Raw genomic sequence first — 22325 nt, 5'->3', positions numbered from 1 at the left:
ATAGATCCTAACACATTACCCAGTCCATACCAGTATAGATCCTAACACATTACCAAGTCCATACCAGTATAGATCCTAACACATTACCCAGTCCATACCAGTATAGATCCTAACACATTACCCAGTCCATACCATCCTCACACATTACCCAGTCCATACCAGTATAGATCCTAACACATTACCAAGTCCATACAAGTATAGATCCTAACACATTACCCAGTTCACACCAGTACAGATCCTAACACATACCAAGTCCATACCAGTATAGATATCCAGCATGAGATTTTTCCCATTGAGGATTGAGGTCTGTTTTCATTTTTTTTATAGCAAATATATATATATATATACAGTGGGTACGGAAAGTATTCAGACCCCCTTAAATTTTTCACTCTTTGTTATATTGCAGCCATTTGCTAAAATCATTTAAGTTCATTCTTCTTCCTCATGAATGTACACATAGCACCCCATATTGACGGAAAAACACAGAATTGTTGACATTGTTGCAGATTTATTAAAAAAGAAAAACTGAAATATCACATTGCCCTAAGTATTCAGACCCTTTGCTGTGACACTCATATATTTAACTCAGGTGCTTTCCATTTCTTCTGATCATCCTTGAGATGGTTCTACACCTTCATTTGAGTCCAGCTGTGTTTGATTATACTGATTGGACTTGATTAGGAAAGCCACACACCTGTCTATATAAGACCTTCCAGATCACAATGCATGTCAGAGCAAATGAGAATCATGAGGTCAAAGGAACTGCCTGAAGAGCTCAGAGACAGAATTGTGGCAAGGCACAGATCTGGCCAAGGTTACAAAAATATTTCTGCTGCACTTAAGGTTCCTAAGAGCACAGTGGCCTCCATAATCCTCAATGGAAGACGTTTGGGCTGACCAGAACCCTTCCTAGAGCTGGCCGTCCGGCCAAACTGAGCTATCGTGGGAGAAGAGCCTTGGTGAGAGAGGTAAAGAAGAACCCAAAGATCACTGTGGCTGAGCTCCAGAGATGCAGTCAGGAGATGGGAGAAAGTTGTAGAAAGTCAACCATCACTGCAGCCCTCCACCAGTCGGGGCTTTATGGCAGAGTGGCCCGACGGAAGCCTCTCCTCAGTGTAAGACACATGAAAGCCCGCATGGAGTTTGCTAAAAAACACCTGAAGAACTCCAAGATGGTGAGAAATAAGATTCTCTGGTCTGATGAGACCAAAATAGAACTTTTTGGCCTTAATTCTAAGTGGTATGTGTGGAGAAAACCAGGCACTGCTCATCACCTGTCCAATACAGTCCCAACAGTGAAGCATGGTGGTGGCAGCATCATGCTGTGGGGGTGTTTTTCAGCTGCAGGGACAGGACGACTGGTTGCAATCGAGGGAAAGATGAATGCGGCCAAGTACAGGGATATCCTGGACAAAAACCTTCTCCAGAGTGCTCTGGACCTCAGACTGGGCCGAAGGTTTACCTTCCAACAAGACAATGACCCTAAGCACACAGCTAAAATAACGAAGGAGTGGCTTCACAACATCTTCGTGACTGTTCTTGAATGGCCCAGCCAGAGCCCTGACTTAAACCCAAATGAGCATCTCTGGAGAGACCTAAAAATGGCTGTCCACCAACGTTTACCATCCAACCTGACAGAACTGGAGAGGATCTGCAAGGAGGAATGGCAGAGGATCCCCAAATCCAGGTGTGAAAGACTTGTTGCGTCTTTCCCAAAAAGACTCCTAGCTGTATTAGATCAAAAGGGGGCTTCTACTAAATACTGAGCAAAGGGTCTGAATACTTAGGACCATGTGATATTTCAGTTTTTCTTTTTTAATAAATCTGCAACAATGTCAACAATTCTGTGTTTTTCTGTCAGTATGGGGTGCTATGTGTACATTCATGAGGAAGAAGAATGAACTTAAATGATTTTAGCAAATGGCTGCAATATAACAAAGAGTGAAAAATTTAAGGGGGTCTGAATACTTTCCGAACCCACTGTATATATATATATATATATACACACACACACACATACGCATACACGGATATGTACACACATTTATCTAGAGCTAGAAAACTATATATATATATGTATCAATTAACAGGTGTATAAATTATATCTATAAAAAAAAATTATTGATAGTAGTAATTAATGGAGTGTGAGGCCTCCAGCTTGTCGGAAGGTGCTCTGCCTCCCCCTGCTGGCGGATTTTGGAAAGTGCACCATGCTGACACCCTGCCTTCAGTGACACGTTAAATTTGCGACAGGCGGGAAGAGTGAGTGGACACAGAGAGAGAGACAACCTGCTGCCAGAACTACAACTCCTAGCTGGGGTGAGAGCGACACTGTGTGGTATATTTTTTTAAATGATTTACAATGTCCCTGATTAACAGGGACACTGTAAAATACCCGGGACAGGCTCCTATTTGCCGGGATTGTCCCGGGAAAAACGGGACAGTTGGCAGGTATGCAATAGCATGCCTTCTCCTTTCGGCCAATAGGGAGACAGGTCTCAGGACCCGCTTCCTGATTGGCCGGGAGGAGAATCAGTGTGGCAATAGCGAATATTCATTCGCTATTGTCACACAACTGGGTGGGCTTAGGGCGCAGTGCTCTGCACCTCGAGTTCACCCTTTTTTGAAGCCTATTGGCTCTAATCAGTTGCTTAATTAAGCCCTGGAAGATTTTACCCCCTTCCTGACCAGGGCCTATTTTGCGATTCGGCACTGCGTTACTTTAACGGACAATTGCACGGTCGTGCGATGCTGTACCTAAACAAATTTGACGTCCTTTTTTTTCCCACAAACAGAGCTTTCTTTTGGTGGTATTTGATCACCTGTGCGATTTTTTGATCATGCGCTATAAACAAAAAAAGAGCGTCAATTTTGCAAAAATAACATTTTTACATTTTTTTATATGAAATTCCCCCAAAAAAATGTAAAAATCTAAATTTTTTAACATTTTAGGCCAATTTGTTTTCTGCTACATATGTTTGGTAAAAAAAATCGCAAAAAGCGTATTTTGATTGGTTTGCACAAAAGTTATTGCGTTTACTAACTAAGGCAAAGATTTTTGTCTTTTTTGTTGTTTTTTTTTTTTATAATGAGTAATGGCAGCGATCTGCGTTTTTTTTTTTGCGGGACTGCGACATTGCGGCAGACAGATCAGACCCGTGACTGACATTTTTGACACTTTTGGGGTTACCAGTGACATTACTATAGAAATCAGTGCTATACATATGCACTGTTACTGTAAAAATGACACTGGCAGTGAAGGGGTTAACTTTTTTTGAGAGGGAGAGGTTAAGTGTGTCCCTAGGGGCGTGCTTCTAACTGTGATTGGATGTGGCTACTGGTGTAAGAACAGAGATCAACGGTCCTACATAGCAGAACCGTATGATCTCCATTCTTACACAGGGGAGAAGGACAGGCGGCTGTGTTTACATTAGCCGCCTGCCTTTCTCCCGCTGTAACGGACAATCGCGGGCGATGTCCGCCGGGCACACGCGCGGGGGGGTCCATGAGCGAACGGGAGCGCCCCGTCGGCGGCGCGCACTCGCTCCCTAGAGCCTCACAGGCTAGCGGCGTAGACCTTTGCCTGTGAGGGGCTGACGTAAATCGGAGTTAGGCAGTTGGCAAGTGGTTAAAAAAAAAAAACATTGGAATCCATGCGTCCGGCGCCCTGCATGTAGATTAGGGGGCGGGATGTATGGATGTGGGGGCGGCGCCCATGCGCCCCCAATGGACGGGCCGCCACTTGCTGCCTAATATATCCCAGCCACTTTCGTGTGCCATTATTGTTGTTTTTTATTCACTTTACCTGTCAGTGGTCATAATGTTATGGCTGATCGGTGTATTATTAAGCACATATAATGAAAGCATGTGAAAAGGACATGAGAAAAATGCTTGTCCTCCGTCATACTTCATAAACAGCTTCTGTATGACTGTCATTTCGGACAAATAGTCTCTCAGCCCCAGCCCACACATATTTCTCTACTTTTCATCCACTCCCAACACAAATATTTCCGAAGTCCTCCACCCTGCATTTCAGGTCCCAGCCAGGAAGCCACAAGCATCCTCTGACCAGCCTCTCCATAGCAATATATCACAGGTCGCAGCCCTTAGCAACAACACTCCTAGCAACCATAAGGCGTTCTCTTTGGTCCAGCTAAACAATTCCGCCCCTTTTACAGAGGCAAACCAATTACTGAAATGTTTAGGAAGAGTCCTCAGTCCCGCCACGCCTCTCATCATCTCTCTTATTTATTAGTGGTGTATAAACATGAGTGGCAGGGACATCAGCCAATCTGAACGCTGCACGGTGCATAGCAGGAGCAGAGCCCCTACTGCTTATTGTGTGCTGTGTGCATCATTACTTCCCGTCTTATAATGTAATATATCTGTGTAGTAGTGGGAAATGCTGGGAGAGCTGCTGCAGGGATGTGCGAGGATATAAGTGCAAGTCCAGGTGTGGGTATCCTTCCTTTCCATATGGTACATAATCAGGTGATATAAGACTGCTGGGTGGGATATAGGGATTCCTATTGTGTACAGACAGGGTGCTGATATCTATCTATCTATCTATCTATCTATCTATCTATATATATATATATATATATATATATATATATAGAGAGAGAGAGAGAGAGATAGATATATATATGTATATATAATCAGACATAATAGACATAATGATAATGGTGAGTGTAATAAGGCTCCATTCACATATCTGTTCAAAGTCAAGAATTTATAAAGCGTGTCTGAACTGTCAGAAATAAGGGGGCGGAACGCGGGAAGGAGCATTCTGGCTATGCGATTTTCACAGCACTATTCTGTGCGTCCCATAGGGCCAGTCCATTCCCTTGAATGCATGTTTGTTGCCCAAAAAGAAGCTCCTGCTCCATTTCTGGGAGAAGCTCCACGCAATTTGTAAACCAATGTTTTTTTTTTTTTTTTCGGACCTGCAAGGTAAGGCATTAATGTGCTAGTATGCATTGCATACCAGCACATTATATGAAACTTACCTAAAAACAAAGCCCTCCAGCGATGCAATGTAATCGCCGGAGGCAGTTCCCGTCTTCACCCAGTCTTCCTTCCGGGTTTGTGGTCTCCATCTGTATGACAGGCCAAGGCCGCAATGACATCACTCCTGCCCATGCACGGGGGAGCCATCATTCACAGCACAGGTATCTGAAGGAACAGCAGGGTTGGGTGTTCCTTCGGAGCGCATGCGCCGATGACATCATGGGCTGCGTGTAAAGTAAATACAGTAATCCCCCGCTCCATCGCGGTTCAGTTTTTGCGGTCCCGGTAATTTGCGTTTTTTTTTTTGTAATGTTATTTTACTATATAAATCATTAAAAATGAAATATTTTGTGTTTTTCATAGCTCTTGCTATGTCTCTCCGTATCTTTTATGTGTTTAAATGAGTTTCTATCGTTTTAAAAGTGTGTTTAAAGACCTTAAAATGCTTTTACACGTACAGTGACAGTAAAAAAAACATTCCTACAATGCATTTTAATAGGGTTTTTCTATTTCGCGGAATTTCACTTTTCGCGGCTGGGTCCGGAACGTAACCCCCGCAATGGAGGGGGGTTTACTGTATCTCCTAAATGGTACACGTTTTGGAGATATTTACAGTACCTATCGGTAAGTCTTATTTTAGGCTTACCGATAGGTACAAGTTATGAGTTTAGGTTTAATTCCTTTTTAAGGTGCAAAAGCTGCACAACAATCGCATCACATTTAGGGTGCTATGGGTTTCTGCCCGCGATTCCAAATCACAAGGCAAGAATGGAACCCAAAGGCAGACTGCAAACAGTTTAGTGACCAGGCAGCGATGATGATGATAGGTGACAGGATAACTCCATGTCGCTAGGAGCTTATCTACAGCAGATGCAGTCGTGCGTTTTTAAATGCAGCAGGAACACATATGCGAGGAAAATGAATGTGTTCTAATGAGCATAGTTTCTCACCACTGCCGTGCTTTCATGTGCGTTTAAAAAAAGTACAGCATGTTGCATTTCTCCCCATCGGAATGCAATGTACATGCGCTGTGAACGTGTGAAAATGCATGAAAATTCTACTTAGTTGAAAAAAAATTGCAATACATAAAAAAACGTATTCCAGGCAATGCACTGCAAAGCAAAGACAGGCAAACGCGCAGAGTGAACGCAGAGATTGAGGTGTAAATAAGCCCTATATGTCCCACATTGAGAGGGATCACGTTCCACGAAGTGTTTGTTTTTCCAGGGCACAGGATCTAAATTTGGAAAGGTGACATGTCACGGCTGGGAAGTGGCTGCCAGTGGAGGCAGGGCTCTGCTGTGCCAGTCCCCTGCATGTTCTCCTCAATGACTTCCTCGCTTTGACACCCATAGGAAAAGACAGGAAAGAGAGAACATGCTGATCAGCTAGCTGATGAATCACCAAGGCAGTCATGACTGGTGTGTTATGGTGTGCGGAGTATTGTGTTGCTATGACACAGTGACTCATGGAAGATGAGAGCGTGTGTAGTGCTGAATGAATGCTGTGCCATCCTCCAGCCTCCGTGCTGCTGCTGCTGAGTGCATTGCTCAAGGTTTGGGGAAGGAGGAGCTCACATCATCATCATCAGCACTAGATCAGATGTTTACACTCAGTTCCTGGGGACTGATTCACTGAAACATGTCCGCTGCTCCAATAACAAGCCTGACACTTGCTTTGTTCTAGAGCCTGAGAGGACGAGTGAAGGTGAACAATGGCGATCCATCGTCTGCCTGAAGGACTGGAATCTAGGACAAGGTAGGGGGGCTTCTTCTTCATCTTCTGTTGTAGCTGGAGGCTCAGACTGGGGCTGTGACTGATGTCTTGTCTTATTTATTATTATATGCCAAAAATGTATGCAGCACTTTATATATTGTACATTCAAATCAGCCCTTAAGGAGCTTACAATGGAAGGTCTCTATTTCAGATACATACTAGTGCCAATTTAGAAAGGAGCCAATCAACCTATCGGCACATCTTTTGAGTGTGGGAGGACAACAAAGGCATAGGGAGAGCATGCAAACTCCATGCAGATAGTGTCCTGGTTGCAATTCAAACCAAGGACCCTTGTGCTGGAGGATAGGAGTACTAACTGCTAATTCATTGTGTTCACGAACATCTTCATTGTCTGACAGGTTAACACGGTTTCTTGTATGCACACAGGCTTCTACATTTTGGAAAATGCTGAAGGTATCGGTTGCCACCATTGTGGTGTTGTGAGACAAGCCCCAGGGATGACCTCTGTGTCTGGAGGTTTTTGAAGTCTATAAAGAGTTCTGGACTGCTGAAAAGTTTCATGTGTTTAGCATCCAGCAGGAAAGATGAGGTTGAAATGGAAGCTTCTGATAGAGCGCCTCTTCCTTCCATCCTACACAGCAAACCAGAAGAACCACCCCAGAAAAGTTTTAGCACCAAGCTCTACCTGATCACCGCCGTGCTGGTCTGGTTAGTGACCGGTACAACCATCTCCAGCCTAAACAAATGGATCTTTGCAGTTTACAACTTCCAGTATCCTTTGTTGCTGTCCTCACTTCACATGCTAACTGCCATCCTGTTAGACTATCCCATCCTCAGGTTTGGCTTGGTACCTGTAAACAATGAGAAAGAGCAGACGCTGAATACCAGCGCAAGGTTTAAAGTGTTCCTCTTGAGCCTGACCTTCTGCTCCAGCATTGCCTTTGGAAATCTTGGACTGAGCTGTGTTCAGCTTTCTTTTGCACAAATGATCTATACCACAACCCCTTTTTTTACCCTGGTTCTTTCTAAACTCTTCCTGGGCACCAAACATCATGCCCTTAAGTACACTGCCATGATACCCATTTGCCTGGGAGCTTGCTTTAGTATCATCGGAGAGGTACAGTTTGATCAGACGGGATGCATCTACCTTTTTGCTTCAACGTTTCTCAGGGGTCTGAAATCTATTCAGCAGAGTAAGTACCTATACTATATACTGTATAATTCTATTATTTATCCACATTATTTTGGGTTCTTTTATTAAGAGATTTGGCGTTTAAAGTGAACCTGTGCCCAGCCCCAGACTATACACATTAAAGTATTTACAAATTCAAAACCAGCAGTAAATGCTTTTTAAAACCAAGCCCCACTCATCTCTGTAGATATAGGTATTGTAGAGAAATTCAATCTAAGTTTCTAAGGCCCTATTCACACCTGTGCTTTTAATGTGTAGTATGTTAACAAAAATCCTGCTTGCTAAATCTTTGATGCACTTTAATCAAAACACACATTATATAATACACCTAAACGTATACAAAACACACCTAACAGATGCACTGAAATGTCAGCAGTTTACTACGGAGAGAGGAATCTTGGCCATGTACCAGCCTTCTAATGTAAGCACACAGCGGGTATTCTAAGTTATTGGAAATGTTAAAGTCTATTAGAATAAATATCTTTAGAGTACAAGCAGCTAGAGAGGTCAGGTTTGGCTTGTTTTAAAGCTCTTTTACTTCTGTAACCGCTTCCCACCAGCATGAAGCATATCTGTGGCAGCATGGCAGGTGGGCCTTAACATCCAGCCGCCGCAGATATGCATCTATGCAGCTTCAAGGTTCTGTGCTGAGAGCGTGCACTAAGTTGACAACAACAGCTCTCAGTCTCCCAGTAGGTTTGCGATTGGGATCCAGCGGAAGGGGCTCCCGAGTCCCAATCATGTGACCAGTGTGACAGCCAATTACTGTGATCACATGATCAGGAAACAACTTCTGCCTCCTGATGTTACCACCCATTTAAAGGGCAGCAGGGAGGTGGCAGCAAGAAGTTCAATTTTCATAGTCTGGGTACAGGCACATTTTAGGGTATTAAAATATTGCTGTTTTACCCAGCATGCCCTCAGTGCTGAACCTTGTAGAATTGTTTTGCCTATATGCAGGAAAACATTTTTTACAGTGTTGAGGAGTTAGAACTGTCACATTTTTTACTCCTGTCTGTTTCTCCTAAAGGGCCATACACACTATAAGATTTTCTGAAGACATTTTCATTCAGATTTACCTTTTCTATGTAGTGCAAGGGCCTGCCAGATTGCATACAAATTGAAAGTGTTTAGGTTTGACCTCATATTATCTGGTTTTGGTAAATCTAAAGGAAAAAGTCTTCAGAAAATCTTATAGTGTGTATGGCCCATTAGGGAGCTTTTCCCTTACTTCTTTCTCTGGTGACAACTTGTCACAACCCTATACAGAGTGTCACAGGGACAGTAAGTGAGGGCAGTGCTTCCCAATAGATAAAATCCCCAAAATATCCAGGTATGGGGAAAAACGTGTCCTTCTCCCCTTCCTAACTGGATACGTTACTCAGTCTGAACACTGTCCTGTGAGGAAAGGGAGAAGGCCAATAACCTTATATTAGCTCAGATATTGACCAACATCAAGTTCACAAATGGTTTAGTCCGGCCTTTATTAACCAGGGGTCTACAGAACCCTAGGGTTCCTTCAAAGGTTGCTAGGGGTTCCTTGAGCAATGAACAATTTCTGCCTCTCAGATAATTACTCACTGACAACACTGGTCTTTTTTTACCTGTCTCTAAGGGTGACATTTTTCCAGTGACCACAAAGGAAGAAGCATTCTTTCCACTGACCATCACACTAATATATGGTGAACTGTAAATTTAGTAATTATTAGCAGGATTTCCTTGAGACAAATAAAGTGTATTCAAGAGTTCCTCCACTCTAAAAAGTTTGGGAAAGGCTGGTTTAGATTTATTACACCTGCAGATGAACATAGCAACATGAAGCCCATGGAAGGTATCAGTGGGTGGGCAGGTGCCCTCTCAAGAGAACCTTGAATGATTGCCCTGAATGAGTCCTAAAGGGTTGGCATGTACCAAAAAATTTAAGGCAGGGAGATTTTTGCCCATCCTCTGCTGTTAAGGATACAGCAGTGGTGTATTTTGGTTTTGTGCTGCCCTAGGCAAGACTAAAATTGGGCGCCCCCCTTTTGACTCCTATGTAAATGTGCCCCACTCCTTCCTTTTTAACGGATGTGACTCCCTCCAAAAAGGACTTCGAGTGCCAGCATGAACCCCTGAGATCTCACGAGGGGGGGGGGGGGGGGTAAGAGGGGGTGGGAGAGAGAGAGAGGGGGGTGGGTGAGGGAGGGAGAGAGAGGGGATGGGTGAGGGAGAGAGAGAGAGGGGGTGGGTAAGGGGGGAGGGAGAGAGAGAGGGGATGAGAGAGAGGGGGTGGGTGGGGGGGGAGAGAGAGAGGGGGGTGGGTGAGGGAGGGAGAGAGAGAGAGAGGGGGGTGGGTGAGGGGGGAGGGAGAGAGGGGGAGGGGGGAGGGGGGGAGAGAGAGGGGGTGGCTTAGGGGGAGGGAGAGAGAGAGGGGATGAGAGAGAGAGGGGGGTGGGTGAGGGGGGGGGGAGAGAGAGAGAGGGGGGTGACAGTGGGGGGATGAGAGAGGAGGGGTTGAGAGAGACTGGGGTGAGAGAGAAAGAGAGAGGGGGTGTGTGTGTGAGAGAGAGAGAGGTGAGAGAGAAAGGAGGGGTTAGAGAGAGGGGGGAGAGAGAGAGAGAGAGAGGAGGGGGTGTGTGAGAGAGAGAGAGGTGAGAGAGGCCACTCTAGCAACCAGTGGCCAAAAGAGTCTCTGGTGGAGGGGGGTGGCTTTTTTGCTGCCCCCCTGCAAAATGCCGCCCTAGGCCTGGGCCTTGTTGGCCTAGGCCAAAATACAGCACTGGGATACAGTACCTGCAATGTTTCTCACTAAAAAAGGCAGGACCAGGACCTGTATGCACGGTACTTTGATCTTTCATATAGGAAGGAAAGTTGTGAATAATGGGCCCTTTTATCTCCAGGCTTTCAACTGGTTTAGGACTTCCCAGTTTGTCAATATACAGTAAGCTTTAACAACCGTTTGATTTACCATTGTTATAGCAACTTTCCTTGAGAGATTTCCTTTTCATGTCAGATGGGAGAATTAAAAGGCTGACAAGGTTGGTGGAACAACAAACAGATACTTGGGTGTACACCGTTGTAATTTATAGAACGTATCGCAGTTGTCTATTTTCAATAAATGCTGATTAACTATAACAGAAGAGGCATAGAACTAAACTACTCAAGTCATTTTAACAGCCTGTCAAGATTTTGAAAGTAATCTTCGATGAACTCAATACTTTGCTGTGTAGAAAATTATCAACAAGGGATTAAACATGACATTTACAAGTCACAAGGCACATGCTACGCACATGTAGTTAGGTAATTTATCATCATGTTATTGCTCCAGTAATTAAAAGCCAACATTAGATGAAATAATATTGGTTTTTGCATAGCATGCAAAAGAGCTAGAGATCGTGTTAGGGTTGTGTTTTTATATGTGGTCTATTGAAGTAATTTCCCCTTACTTCCTCTCCGGTTGACCCCAAGACAAGTAATGGGAAGAACAAGTGTCACCAAGACAAGACTGGAAGGATGCTGACACCACATTCAGTACTGTCTAGAGTTGGTGTTTAAAATTTGTAATAAAATTTACAACTTTAATATTCCACCAGATTATACCTATGAAGGAATTATTTTGCCTTTTTACCATCACGTATTGTCTCTCTGTCTCCGTTTGTGGTACATCCTCCCTCCACTTTATAGAGAGAAGACATTTGTACAATATTTCCCAAAGTGTTTGCCTAAGGCATCTTTCACAGAGGAGGCCAGGGGGTACTAAAAACATGCACTTGATCCATGTTTTTACCACCCTTCCGACTTCCCACCTACAAGTGGGCATGGTGCTGCTCAGGTGATTACACATTGCCACGTGCGCCTCCTGAACCCCTACATACCACCTTTCACTGTCCACCGCAGATCTCTTTTTGGGGTGGGGGGGCTCTAAACACTGCTGCTAGCGTGAAAGGGGCCTTAATGAGCCATGGCCAACAATGTTCCATTTTTTACATGTATTTCGCTTTGAATTGAGTAGAGAAAGGTCATTATTTTTGGCAGGTCTTTATTGCTGTTGGTGACTACATTGGGAAGATGTCTCCTCGCTTTTAAATCCTGTGACACCAGCACACGAAATGAGGGGAACTGAAGGGAACTTTAGACCCTTGGAAAGGAAGTGATGGGAAATATCTCCAGCGAGGACAGAGATAAAAATAAAAAGCTGGTTAAGGCCTCTTCCTTCGCAAAACTGGAAAAAAAAAGTTTTAGCAGGTTTTGGGCTTTAAATGTTTATGTGGAAGTAGCAAAGATAAAGAACACAGCTGGTCTTTTAAAAATGGAGACATACAGGGAAGGAACAATACAACCAGCAGTATTGTGTGGAGTAAATGTGTGGTTTCTGCCTGTGTGTTTTTAGGCAAATGACGGTATGATGTACATTGAATTTGTACATATAGCATGCAAAACTGTATTGTTTAAGCACTTACAAATACAGTTCCTTTACTGTATAAGGCCTCATTTACATGGGCACTGAGACCTGTACACTGTGAATTTGCCATTTTTTTATGTGGCTGGAGCAGCCAGGTGCTGTGTGCTGGCAATCCATGTAAGTCAATAAGGACACAGCGGCTGAATGGCCCCAGCCACATAAACAAATGGGCAATTCACAGTGTATGGGCTTTAGCGCCGTGTGCATAAGGCTTTGAAGGTAAGAGGAGAGAGGATTTAGAGCGTCTGTCTATGTCCATGTTCAGGTTTTCCCTGACCTCCTATCCAGGAGACATGACAGGAAGTGAGAAGATATCTCCTCAAAGGAAGGGGAATCACTCCTTTCACAGTCAGCTGTGTTAGGAGTTTCCCCTAATCTTTGTTTCTGTTGTCATTTTCTCTTACTTTCCTGTGATGTTCTGTTACCTTCCTGTTTAATCTTTGAGGCAGTCCATCATAGTGACTTGCCATAAAGTTGCAGGAGTCAGGAAGGGAAAGGCCAGCTCTTAGGCCCCTGCTAGGTCAATGAGCATCTTCTTCAGATCCATCACATATAGATCCGAAAAACAAAAAAGGACTCATACCTTGTCCTTGTTTATTTTATTTTTTTAACTTAACAGACTTGTAATCGAATGCAAACTGACGCATGCCTGTTTACATCCACCTGCAGCACCGAGGTATCACTGGTCCTCCTGTACAGGGCCCGGGCCAGCAGGGGGGCCCAGGCAGCAGGGTGAATCAGATGTGGGCAGGGAGGGTGATCAGTGTAGCGGTTCTCTGGAACCAATCCCCTCAACGGCTATCTCTGCAGCAGCTGAAGGCTGGCTTCTTCTCCTGGCCCTCCCATTGGCTTTCAGCTGCTGCAGAGAGAGCCATAGAGAGGATTGGTTCCAGAAATTGCCCCCCACCACACTGATCACCCTCCCTGTGCACCATATGCTTCCCCCCTGCTGTCCAGCCCCCCCCCCCCCGTGTGTCCCCCCTACCCCTGCAGTGCTGCTGACTTACCTCTTCTCCTTCCCGCCGGCAGGTGCAAGCACACAATAGGATAAAGAGTCAGAGAAGAGCCTGGGGAATATGTCGAATTTACCAGCCCCTTTCTTTCCTGATGAGGGATCGGTACCGATTACTCACTGTGTTCATTCATAACTAAAGCGTTGGCTGTATAGGGTCCCATGTCAGGTTGTCTGTATGGGGCCCCATGGTTTCTAACAGCAGCCCTGTCCGCCTGCCTTAGACTTACATGGAGCTTCCATTCAGATCTACCTGAAAAATTGACTGGTGGATCTAAACGGCTGTGTGAATGGCCCCTTTGTGGTCATCTTTATAAAGAGATTCACTGTGCAAAATGTCTCATTATTTGTACAAAAGTAATGAATATTACCTGTAATGTTTGTAATCTGTGAGTAAGTCAGTAAGGACATTTGAACATAAAAGGTAAACATTCACCAATATAAAAAAATATCCTAACACTATAGGCTAAAGACATTCGACCAGTAGGGGAAACAATATGAGGGAGACTTCAGTACTGTGTACACAGTCTTTAGAGATCTCTGTGTGAACAGCTGAACAAATGGGTATTTGGTTGAAGTAATCTTGTATTGATTTTAGGAGGATACCCCACAAAAAAAATAGCGTGGGGTCCCCTCAAATTCCATACCAGTCCCTTTGGGGTTAATTTACTAAAATTGGAGAGTGCAAAATCTGGTGCAGCTCTGCATAAAAACCAATCAGCTTCCAGTTTTTTTTTTTGTCAAAGCCTAAAGTGGTTGTAAAGGCAGAAGGTTTTTTTTTATCTTACTGCATTCTATGCATTAACCTCCCTGGCGGTATGATTCTTTTGGATTTTAGGTGCTGAAAGCGGTACCATTATTTTGCATGTAATTCTTGTGAATGAGCAGCCCAAACCAACTATATACATTATATATATATATATATATATGTATGTATACATATATTATGTATACATATTATATATATATATATATATATATATATATATATATATATATATATATATATACGTATATATACATATATATATATAATATATATAATAAATGTATATAGTTGGTTTGGGCTGCTCATTCACAAGAATTACTCATCCGATTCCCCCATAGAGATCTATGGGGCTGTGACAGCTGTGTCTCCGCACACAGCGTGGAGAACAGCTGTCATTCTCCTGCTCAGCGGGGGATCGTCGGATCGATCCCCCGCTGAGAAAAGCGGAGTCCGTTTGACGGACTTACTGTGTGAAAGGAGCCTAAGGCTGGCCATACACTATACAATTTTCTTGTTCAACTTTCCTTTAGATTTACCAAAACCATATAATATAAGTTCAAACCTGAACACTTTCAATTTGTATGCAATCAGGCAGGCCCTTGCACTACATAGTTGAAGGTAAATCTGAAGGAAATTGAATAAGAAAATTGCATGGTGTATGGCCAGCCTAAGGGGGAAAACCTTAAGCTGATTGCCTACAATGCACAGGTGAACCAGATTTTGCACTCAGTTTTAGAAAAATCAACCCCTTTGAATCTGGAATCTGATTGGCTGCCATCAGCAAGTTATTTTATTTGCTTCATTAGTGCTGCTTTTCTAGTCAGTTTTTTAATCGGTCATGTTGTTCACTGGAATCTGGCTCACACAGTATTGCAGTCCTGCAGCTCAATTTAATTGCGAATGATGAAACTTGTGGCAATAATGTCAGGAATGTGAATTGGGGCACATAGACTGGCATTGTATACTGATGTAAACAAACAAGCGTGCACGCTGTTACTGAGAGATGAGAAATACCTAAGGTATTCTTCTCAGAGTATTATTAAATCAAAGCGTCTGTAGCGTTTCCCGGAATTGGATTATATTTATTATAATATCACTTCATAATGTTCCCATGATTAAAAACAAGTGCCAGTAAAGGGTCTTCTTTTCGGATTAGCAAAGCTGTACTCAGTACACAGTCTTCTCCAAACACGACATGTTCGGATCTGTAAACAGCATGGCGAATGACAAATACAGGTCTACCTGTCAAGCTGGCTTTTCAGGAAATGTTATGAATGTTTTAACAGCCCTCTGCTGCACAATGCGCAGCTCTGCAAGCAACCCATGGATCTGTTTTGGTTACACACCTAAATGTTCTCCTGTATCACAGTTACATGGTATGCTGCTTTGCATGCCTGTCTAATTTCAACAGTGGGATTAACAAAGATATGAGCCAAATCAATAAAAGTGTCATGTGACAATTTCTTAATTTGTTGCATGATAAGTGGCGTGCTGTTGGTCCGTACATTTCTCCTCCCCCTCCTGCAGGGCTGATGCTCGCTGTCTGCTCATCCTCAGTACCGGATTTTTGGCACTGTGGTAATGATGTACATTTTTGACCAATTCTGAACTTTTATTTTGCCGCAAGTGTTTGATTATTCTGGCACACCCTATCAGACAAGGATAATCTGTCGCCTATAAGTTTTTAACATCTGGCACAACACATAGAACTTGTGTAATGGCATTGTTGATTTGGCGCAGATGTTTACACTAAAAAAAAAGAAAATACACATTTCCCTTTGTTAACCCCCCCCCCAGGGTCTTTAGTTCCCAGAGTGCATGAGTTTAAAGTATATTCAAACCCCAGAAAAAAATGCATAATTTTTCTGCTAACCAGACTTGTGGCGGCATTTGTCTTCTATTTTCAGGCTATTATTATTATACAGAATTTATATAGCACCAACAGTTTACGCAGCGCTTTACAATAATAAGGGGGACAGTACAATTACAATACAGTTCAATACAGAAGGAATAGGAGGGCCCTGCTCATGGAGCTCACAATTTTAAGGGAGGAGGTGGTACAAAAGGTAATAGCTGCTGGGGATGATCTGATGGAGGTGGCTCGGGTACAGTTCTTAGGTGGAGGTGGGGTAGGCTTTTCCCAAATAAGTGAGTTTTCAAGGATCGCCTAAAGCCCCTTTCACACAGGCGGACTGTTCAGATTCGCCTGTCCGTTTTTTTGGCGTATCTGAACGGTCCCCCTATGCATCTGTATGGGGCATCGGATGTCAGCGGAGACATGTCCGCTGACACCCGATCCGATCTGTCAAATCTGGATGGATGGAAACCCTATTTTCCATCCGTCCAGCGGATCGGATGGGATTGGATGAGAACAGACCAACGGTCCGTTCTCATCCGATACCCCCATAGAGATGTATGGGGCTCTGACAGCTGTGTCTCCGCACACAGTGCGGAGAACAGCTGTCATTCTCCTTCTCAGCGGGGGATCGGCGAATCGATCCCCCGCTGAGAAAAACGGAGTCCGTCCGACGGACATCCTGTGTGAAAGAGCCCTAAAGGTGGAGAGGATAGAAGGAGCTGACCGGACATACTGGAGGGAGAGAGTTCTGAAGTCCTGGAGAGGAGGTGGCAAGGGATCTAGAGAGCAGGAGGTCCTGGGAGGAGCGGAGAGGAGGATTTGGGCGATATCTGCAGATGAGGTTGGTGATGTAGCTGGGGGTGATGCTGTGGATGGCCTTGTATGTTGTGGTTAGTATTTTGAATTTTATACGATGGGGTAGGGAAAGCCAGTGAAGAGATTGGCAGAGAGGAGCAGCAGTTACGGATCACTCAAAAAAAGCTCATTTTTAGAAAGATTGAGTTTGAGGAAGTGGTGTGACATCTATACTGATATGTTGCTCAGTTTGTGATACAGTGCCTTGCGAAAGTATTCAGCCCCCTTGAACTTTGCGACCTTTTGCCACATTTCAGGCTTCAAACATAAAGATATAAAACTGTAATTTTTTGTGAAGAATCAACAACAAGTGGGACACAATCATGAAGTGGAACGAAATTTATTGGATATTTCAAACCTTTTTAACAAATAAAAAACTGAAAAATTGGGCGTGCAAAATTATTCAGCCCCCTTAAGTTAATACTTTGTAGCTCCACCTTTTGCTGCGATTACAGCTGTAAGTCGCTTGGGGTATGTCTCTATCAGTTTTGCACATCGAGGACCTGAAATTTTTGCCCATTTCTCCTTGCAAAACAGCTCGAGCTCAGTGAGGTTGGATGGAGAGCGTTTGTGAACAGCAGTTTTCAATTCTTTCCACAGATTTTCAATTGGATTCAGGTCTGGACTTTGACTTGGCCATTCTAACACCTGGATATGTTTATTTGTGAACCATTCCATTGTAGATTTTGCTTTATGTTTTGGATCATTGTCTTGTTGGAAGACAAATCTCCGTCCCAGTCTCAGGTCTTTTGCAGACTCCATCAGGTTTTCTTCCAGAATGGTCCTGTATTTGGCTCCATCCATCTTTCCATCAATTTTAACCATCTTCCCTGTCCCTGCTGAAGAAAAGCAGGCCCAAACTATGATGCTGCCACCACCATGTTTGACAGTGGGGATGGTGTGTTCAGGGTGATGAGCTGTGTTGCTTTTACGCCAAACATAACGTTTTGCATTGTTGCCAAAAAGTTCGATTTTTGGTTTCATCTGAGCAGAGCCCCTTCTTTCACATGTATGGTGTGTCTCCCAGGTGGCTTGTGGCAAACTTTAAACAACACTTTTTATGGATATCTTTAAGAAATGGCTTTCTTCTTGCCACTCTTCCATAAAGGCCAGATTTTTGCAGTATACGACTGATTGTTGTCCTATGGACAGAGTCTCCTACCTCAGCTGTAGATCTCTGCAGTTCATCCAGAGTGATCATGGGTCTCTTGGCTGCATCTCTGATCAGTCTTCTCCTTGTATGAGCTGAAAGTTTAGAGGGACGGCCAGGTCTTCGTAGATTTTCAGTGGTCTGATACTCCTTCCATTTCAATATTATTGCTTGCACAGTGCTCCTTGGGATGTTTAAAGCTTGGGAAATCTTTTTGTATCCAAATCCGGATTTAAACTTCTCCACAACAGTATCTCGGACCTGCCTGGTGTGTTCCTTGTTCTTCATGATGCTCTCTGCGCTTTAAACGGACCTCTGAGACTATCACAGTGCAGGTGCATTTATACGGAGACTTGATTACACACAGGTGGATTCTATTTATCATCATTAGTCATTTAGGTCAACATTGGATCATTCAGAGATCCTCACTGAACTTCTGGAGAGAGTTTGCTGCACTGAAAGTAAAAGGGCTGAATATTTTTGGACACCCAATTTTTCAGTTTTTTATTTGTTAAAAAAGTTTGAAATATCCAATAAATTTCGTTCCACTTCATGATTGTGTCCCACTTGTTGTTGATTCTTCAAAAAATTACAGTTTTATATCTTTATGTTTGAAGCCTGAAATGTGGCAAAAGGTCAAAAAGTTCAAGGGGGCCGAATACTTTCGCAATGCACTGTATGATTCCCAAAGACAACCTCTGGATATGACGCTGAGCACGTGCACTTAACTTCTTTAGTCGACCATGGTTAGGCATATTCTGAGTGCAACCTGTCCTGTTAAACCGCTGTATGGTCTTGGCCACCGTGCTGCAGCTCAGTTTCAGGGTCTTGGCAATCTTCTTATGGCCTAGGCCATCTTTATGTAGAGCAATAATTATTTTTTTTAGATCCTCAGAGAGTTCTTTACCACGAGGTGACATGTTGAACTTCCAGTGACCAGTATGAGAGATTGAGAGCGATAACACCAAATTTAACACACCTGATCCACGTTCACACCTGAGACCTTGTAGCACTAACGAGTCACATGACACCGGGGAGAAAAAATGGCTAATTGGGACATTTTCACTTAGGGATGTACTCACTTTTGTTGCCAGCAGTTTAGACATTAATGACTGTTGAGTTATTTTGAGGGGACAGCAAATTTACACTGTTATACAAGCTGTAGACTCACTACTTTACATTGTAGCAAAGTGTAATTTCTTCAGTGTTGTCACGTGAAAAGATATAATAAAATATTTACAAAAAAAGGAGGGTGTACTCACTTTTGTGAGATACTGTATACTGTCTGGGAGTTTTAAGTAATTTTCTAGCAAAAAAAAATTATGATTTTTACATATATGAGAGAAATGCCAGGATTGGCCTGGGCTGGAAGTGGTTAAAAAGTCAGTAACTTCATAGTAAAACGTATCTTTGAACAGAATTATTTTAGATTTGCTTGGAGCATATTATATTGTATAACGTTTTATTCTTTTCTTTTAGGTTTACTTCTTAAAGAAGAGAACATTCATTCGGTCACACTGCTGTACCTGATGTCTATACCCAGTTTCTGCATCTTGCTAGTGGCTGCAGTGTTACTAGAGAGAGGAGTGGTATGGGAGAAGCCACCAGACAGTGACAGTAAACTTTGGCTTTTCATCCTCCTTAGCTGCTTGGGATCTGTTTTGTACAATTTGGCAAGCTTCTGTGTCATCACACTGACCTCAGCGGTCACCATACATGTCCTTGGCAACCTCAATGTGGTGGGGAATCTTGTCTTATCCAGAGTGCTCTTTGGAAGCCACCTTACAGTACTTAGCTATACCGGCATTGGCCTCACCTTGGTAGGGATGGGCATGTATCATAACTGTGATTCTATTGTTGGATATATTAGCTCCAGAAGATCTGTGCATTTTACAAAAAAACACACAAAGTCTGAGTAACTGGTCATTCCGAAGGTTTCACTAGTAAGGACATCTATTTATATGTGATAAAAGATTTATTACGTGCTACGGGATGAATAAGCCTTCACTGTACCCAAATGAAGGTCGGGCAATGCCAAAGCTTAAGAAGCATCAATGACTGTTTCTCTCCAGAAACAATTTATTAATATAGATCTTGTTTTCTAGTTTTCTCTGCTTTTTCAGAGGAATAATATATTTTCTTATCTATAATATATCCTGCAATATGCTCAGACTTATAATACCTGGAAAAACAGCCAACAAGAACTGGTTAACTATACTATGAAATCTCAGCCATGCAAAATACGCCATGTCATATATTTGTTAGCAACACATGTCCATGTTGTGTTTATGTCTTTCATTAAGGCCTAATAATTCCCTACATCTGTACTGCATTCAGCCAAGGTGTGAGGCTAGGACATGTATATCATCATTGCACTACAGGAAAAAAGCACAATGTGCCATTACTGATCACGATAGATGGTGTTTAGCTAAATAACACTTTTAAATGGTCTTTTTTAATAACATAGAGGCTTATTCTTATGTCTTACCACTCACAACGACCAGTCGGAATCTTGTTTTATTTTGAACTGTGTGCTAAAAGAATGACATTTGGAAGCTGACAGGCACAGGTTGCTGTGGGCATTTAGCATGCTTTCATACATAATATGAATAGTGAGCAATGGTATTGGTGATCTGGACAGCCAACTACCTATGGACCTGAGATGATTCCTGCCTGATCCATCTGATTTTGTTCAGTTAATGATCTGAAGGTGGCAGCACCGCTCGCTTCAAAAAGGCCCTTGGGATGTCTATCTGCAATGCATATACAGACAAGCATACACTTTAAAGTACCAGGTATTTATGAAAAATGATGGGGGTTGGATAACATCTGCACATCCATCTACAATCTACCGTGTTTCCCTGAAAGTAAGACAGTGTCTTATATTCATTTTTGCTCCCAAAGATGCGCTAGGTCTTATTTTCAGGGGATGTCTTATTTTGCCCCCTCTGATCCTCCTGTGTCATTTTAATTGCCCCCTCTGATCCTCCGGTGTCATTTTGATTGCCCCCTCTGATCCTCCTGCCATTTTGATTGCCCCCTCTGATCCTCCTGTGTCATTTTATGGTAAGTGATCCCCCACCCCTGTGCCAGTCACCACCCCCCCCCCCCACAACTTAATCAGACATTTCCTACCTCAGTCACCATTGCTCAGTGCCCGACTGTGTGTCCACACACTGTGCCCCGCAGCGCGGGCTCTCTGATTGTCCTGTCTGCTCCGGCTGTGCTGCGGCCTACAGTGAGCTGCGGGCCGGCGCCCACCGCTACGGTCCAGAGTTACGGTACCGGTAAGCCTCGGGGGGCCTTATGTTCGGGGATGTCTTTTTTTCAGGGGGATGCCTTATATTTCAGCGAGAGGCAAAACTATTAGTAGGTCTTATTTTCGGGGGATGTCTTACTTTCAGGGAAACATGGTAGTATTGGTATGTAAACTTATGGGAAATTTAAATGCAGTGATTGGGCAAAAATCTGCACTTGTAGGGTTTTCCATAACAAGCACATCTGAATGTCATGAACAGTGCAAGTTATTGGAAAATATATGTTCAATGGAATCTATCGATGGATGCTGAACCTTCCCTTTTTCTATGGAGAAGACAGGAGGTTTGGCCCCAACAACCTTATATTCTCTTACTTGACTGGCCAAAACTAAAACATAAAACAGTTTTCTGCATATCATTGCCTTTAGTATTACTATATAAGACCCTGTATTTTAATACTATAGATGAATGAATACATTTCTGACTACTGCTAAAAGCAAAGGGTGCTAAAAGCCACAGAGGAAATTTAAATGCTTCTTTTGAATTCCTATAAATAAAACAGTAACTCTTTGTTTTGCTGTGAGTAATAATTACTTTGTTCTGTATATTTGATTTAATAGCTACAATAAGCTGTGTTGATGCCCTCTGTAAAAAAGTCAGATTCATGAAGCTTCTATAGCCATACTGTTATGTTACTTTATGTCATATTGCTGTGTATTCTCTTGGTTTTCCTCACCCAGGTACAGCATCTGTAAACTGTGATGATTTGCAATGTAAAATGAATATTGTATATTGTTTGACATAGTGAGAGTCCTAATGTAGTTACTGTATATATTTTTAATAAAACCAGTATTACGATGTTTAGTGCTAGATTTTCAGGACCCTTTTATATGGGAGATTCTTGATTGCACTACTATGGCTGCCATGGGGGGTCTTCATCCCATTTGACTGTACTTAGTGAAATACAACCACTGTAAAAAAAAATGCTGTAAAAAAGACTGTTTCTGGCTTCAGACCCTGAACAAGCATGCGGGTCAGGAAAGT

At 43.1% G+C, this 22325-nt stretch overlaps 1 protein-coding gene across 1 annotated transcript; it reads left to right on the top strand.

Moving 5' to 3' along the window:
* Positions 1-6420: 6420 nt before the first annotated feature.
* SLC35E4 (solute carrier family 35 member E4) lies at positions 6421-20852 on the top strand. Its single transcript, XM_082273425.1, has 3 exons — positions 6421-6768; positions 7174-7940; positions 19504-20852. Exons 2-3 carry the CDS (start codon positions 7307-7309, stop codon positions 19941-19943), a joined length of 1074 nt encoding a protein of 357 aa, XP_082129551.1. The 5' UTR covers positions 6421-6768; positions 7174-7306; the 3' UTR covers positions 19944-20852.
* The last annotated feature ends 1473 nt before the right edge of the window (positions 20853-22325 follow it).

Source organism: Pelophylax lessonae, assembly GCF_965119305.1.
Source record: "Pelophylax lessonae genome assembly, chromosome: 1".
Classification (NCBI taxonomy): domain Eukaryota; kingdom Metazoa; phylum Chordata; class Amphibia; order Anura; family Ranidae; genus Pelophylax; species Pelophylax lessonae.
This window is presented reverse-complemented; position numbering and strand designations above follow the sequence as displayed.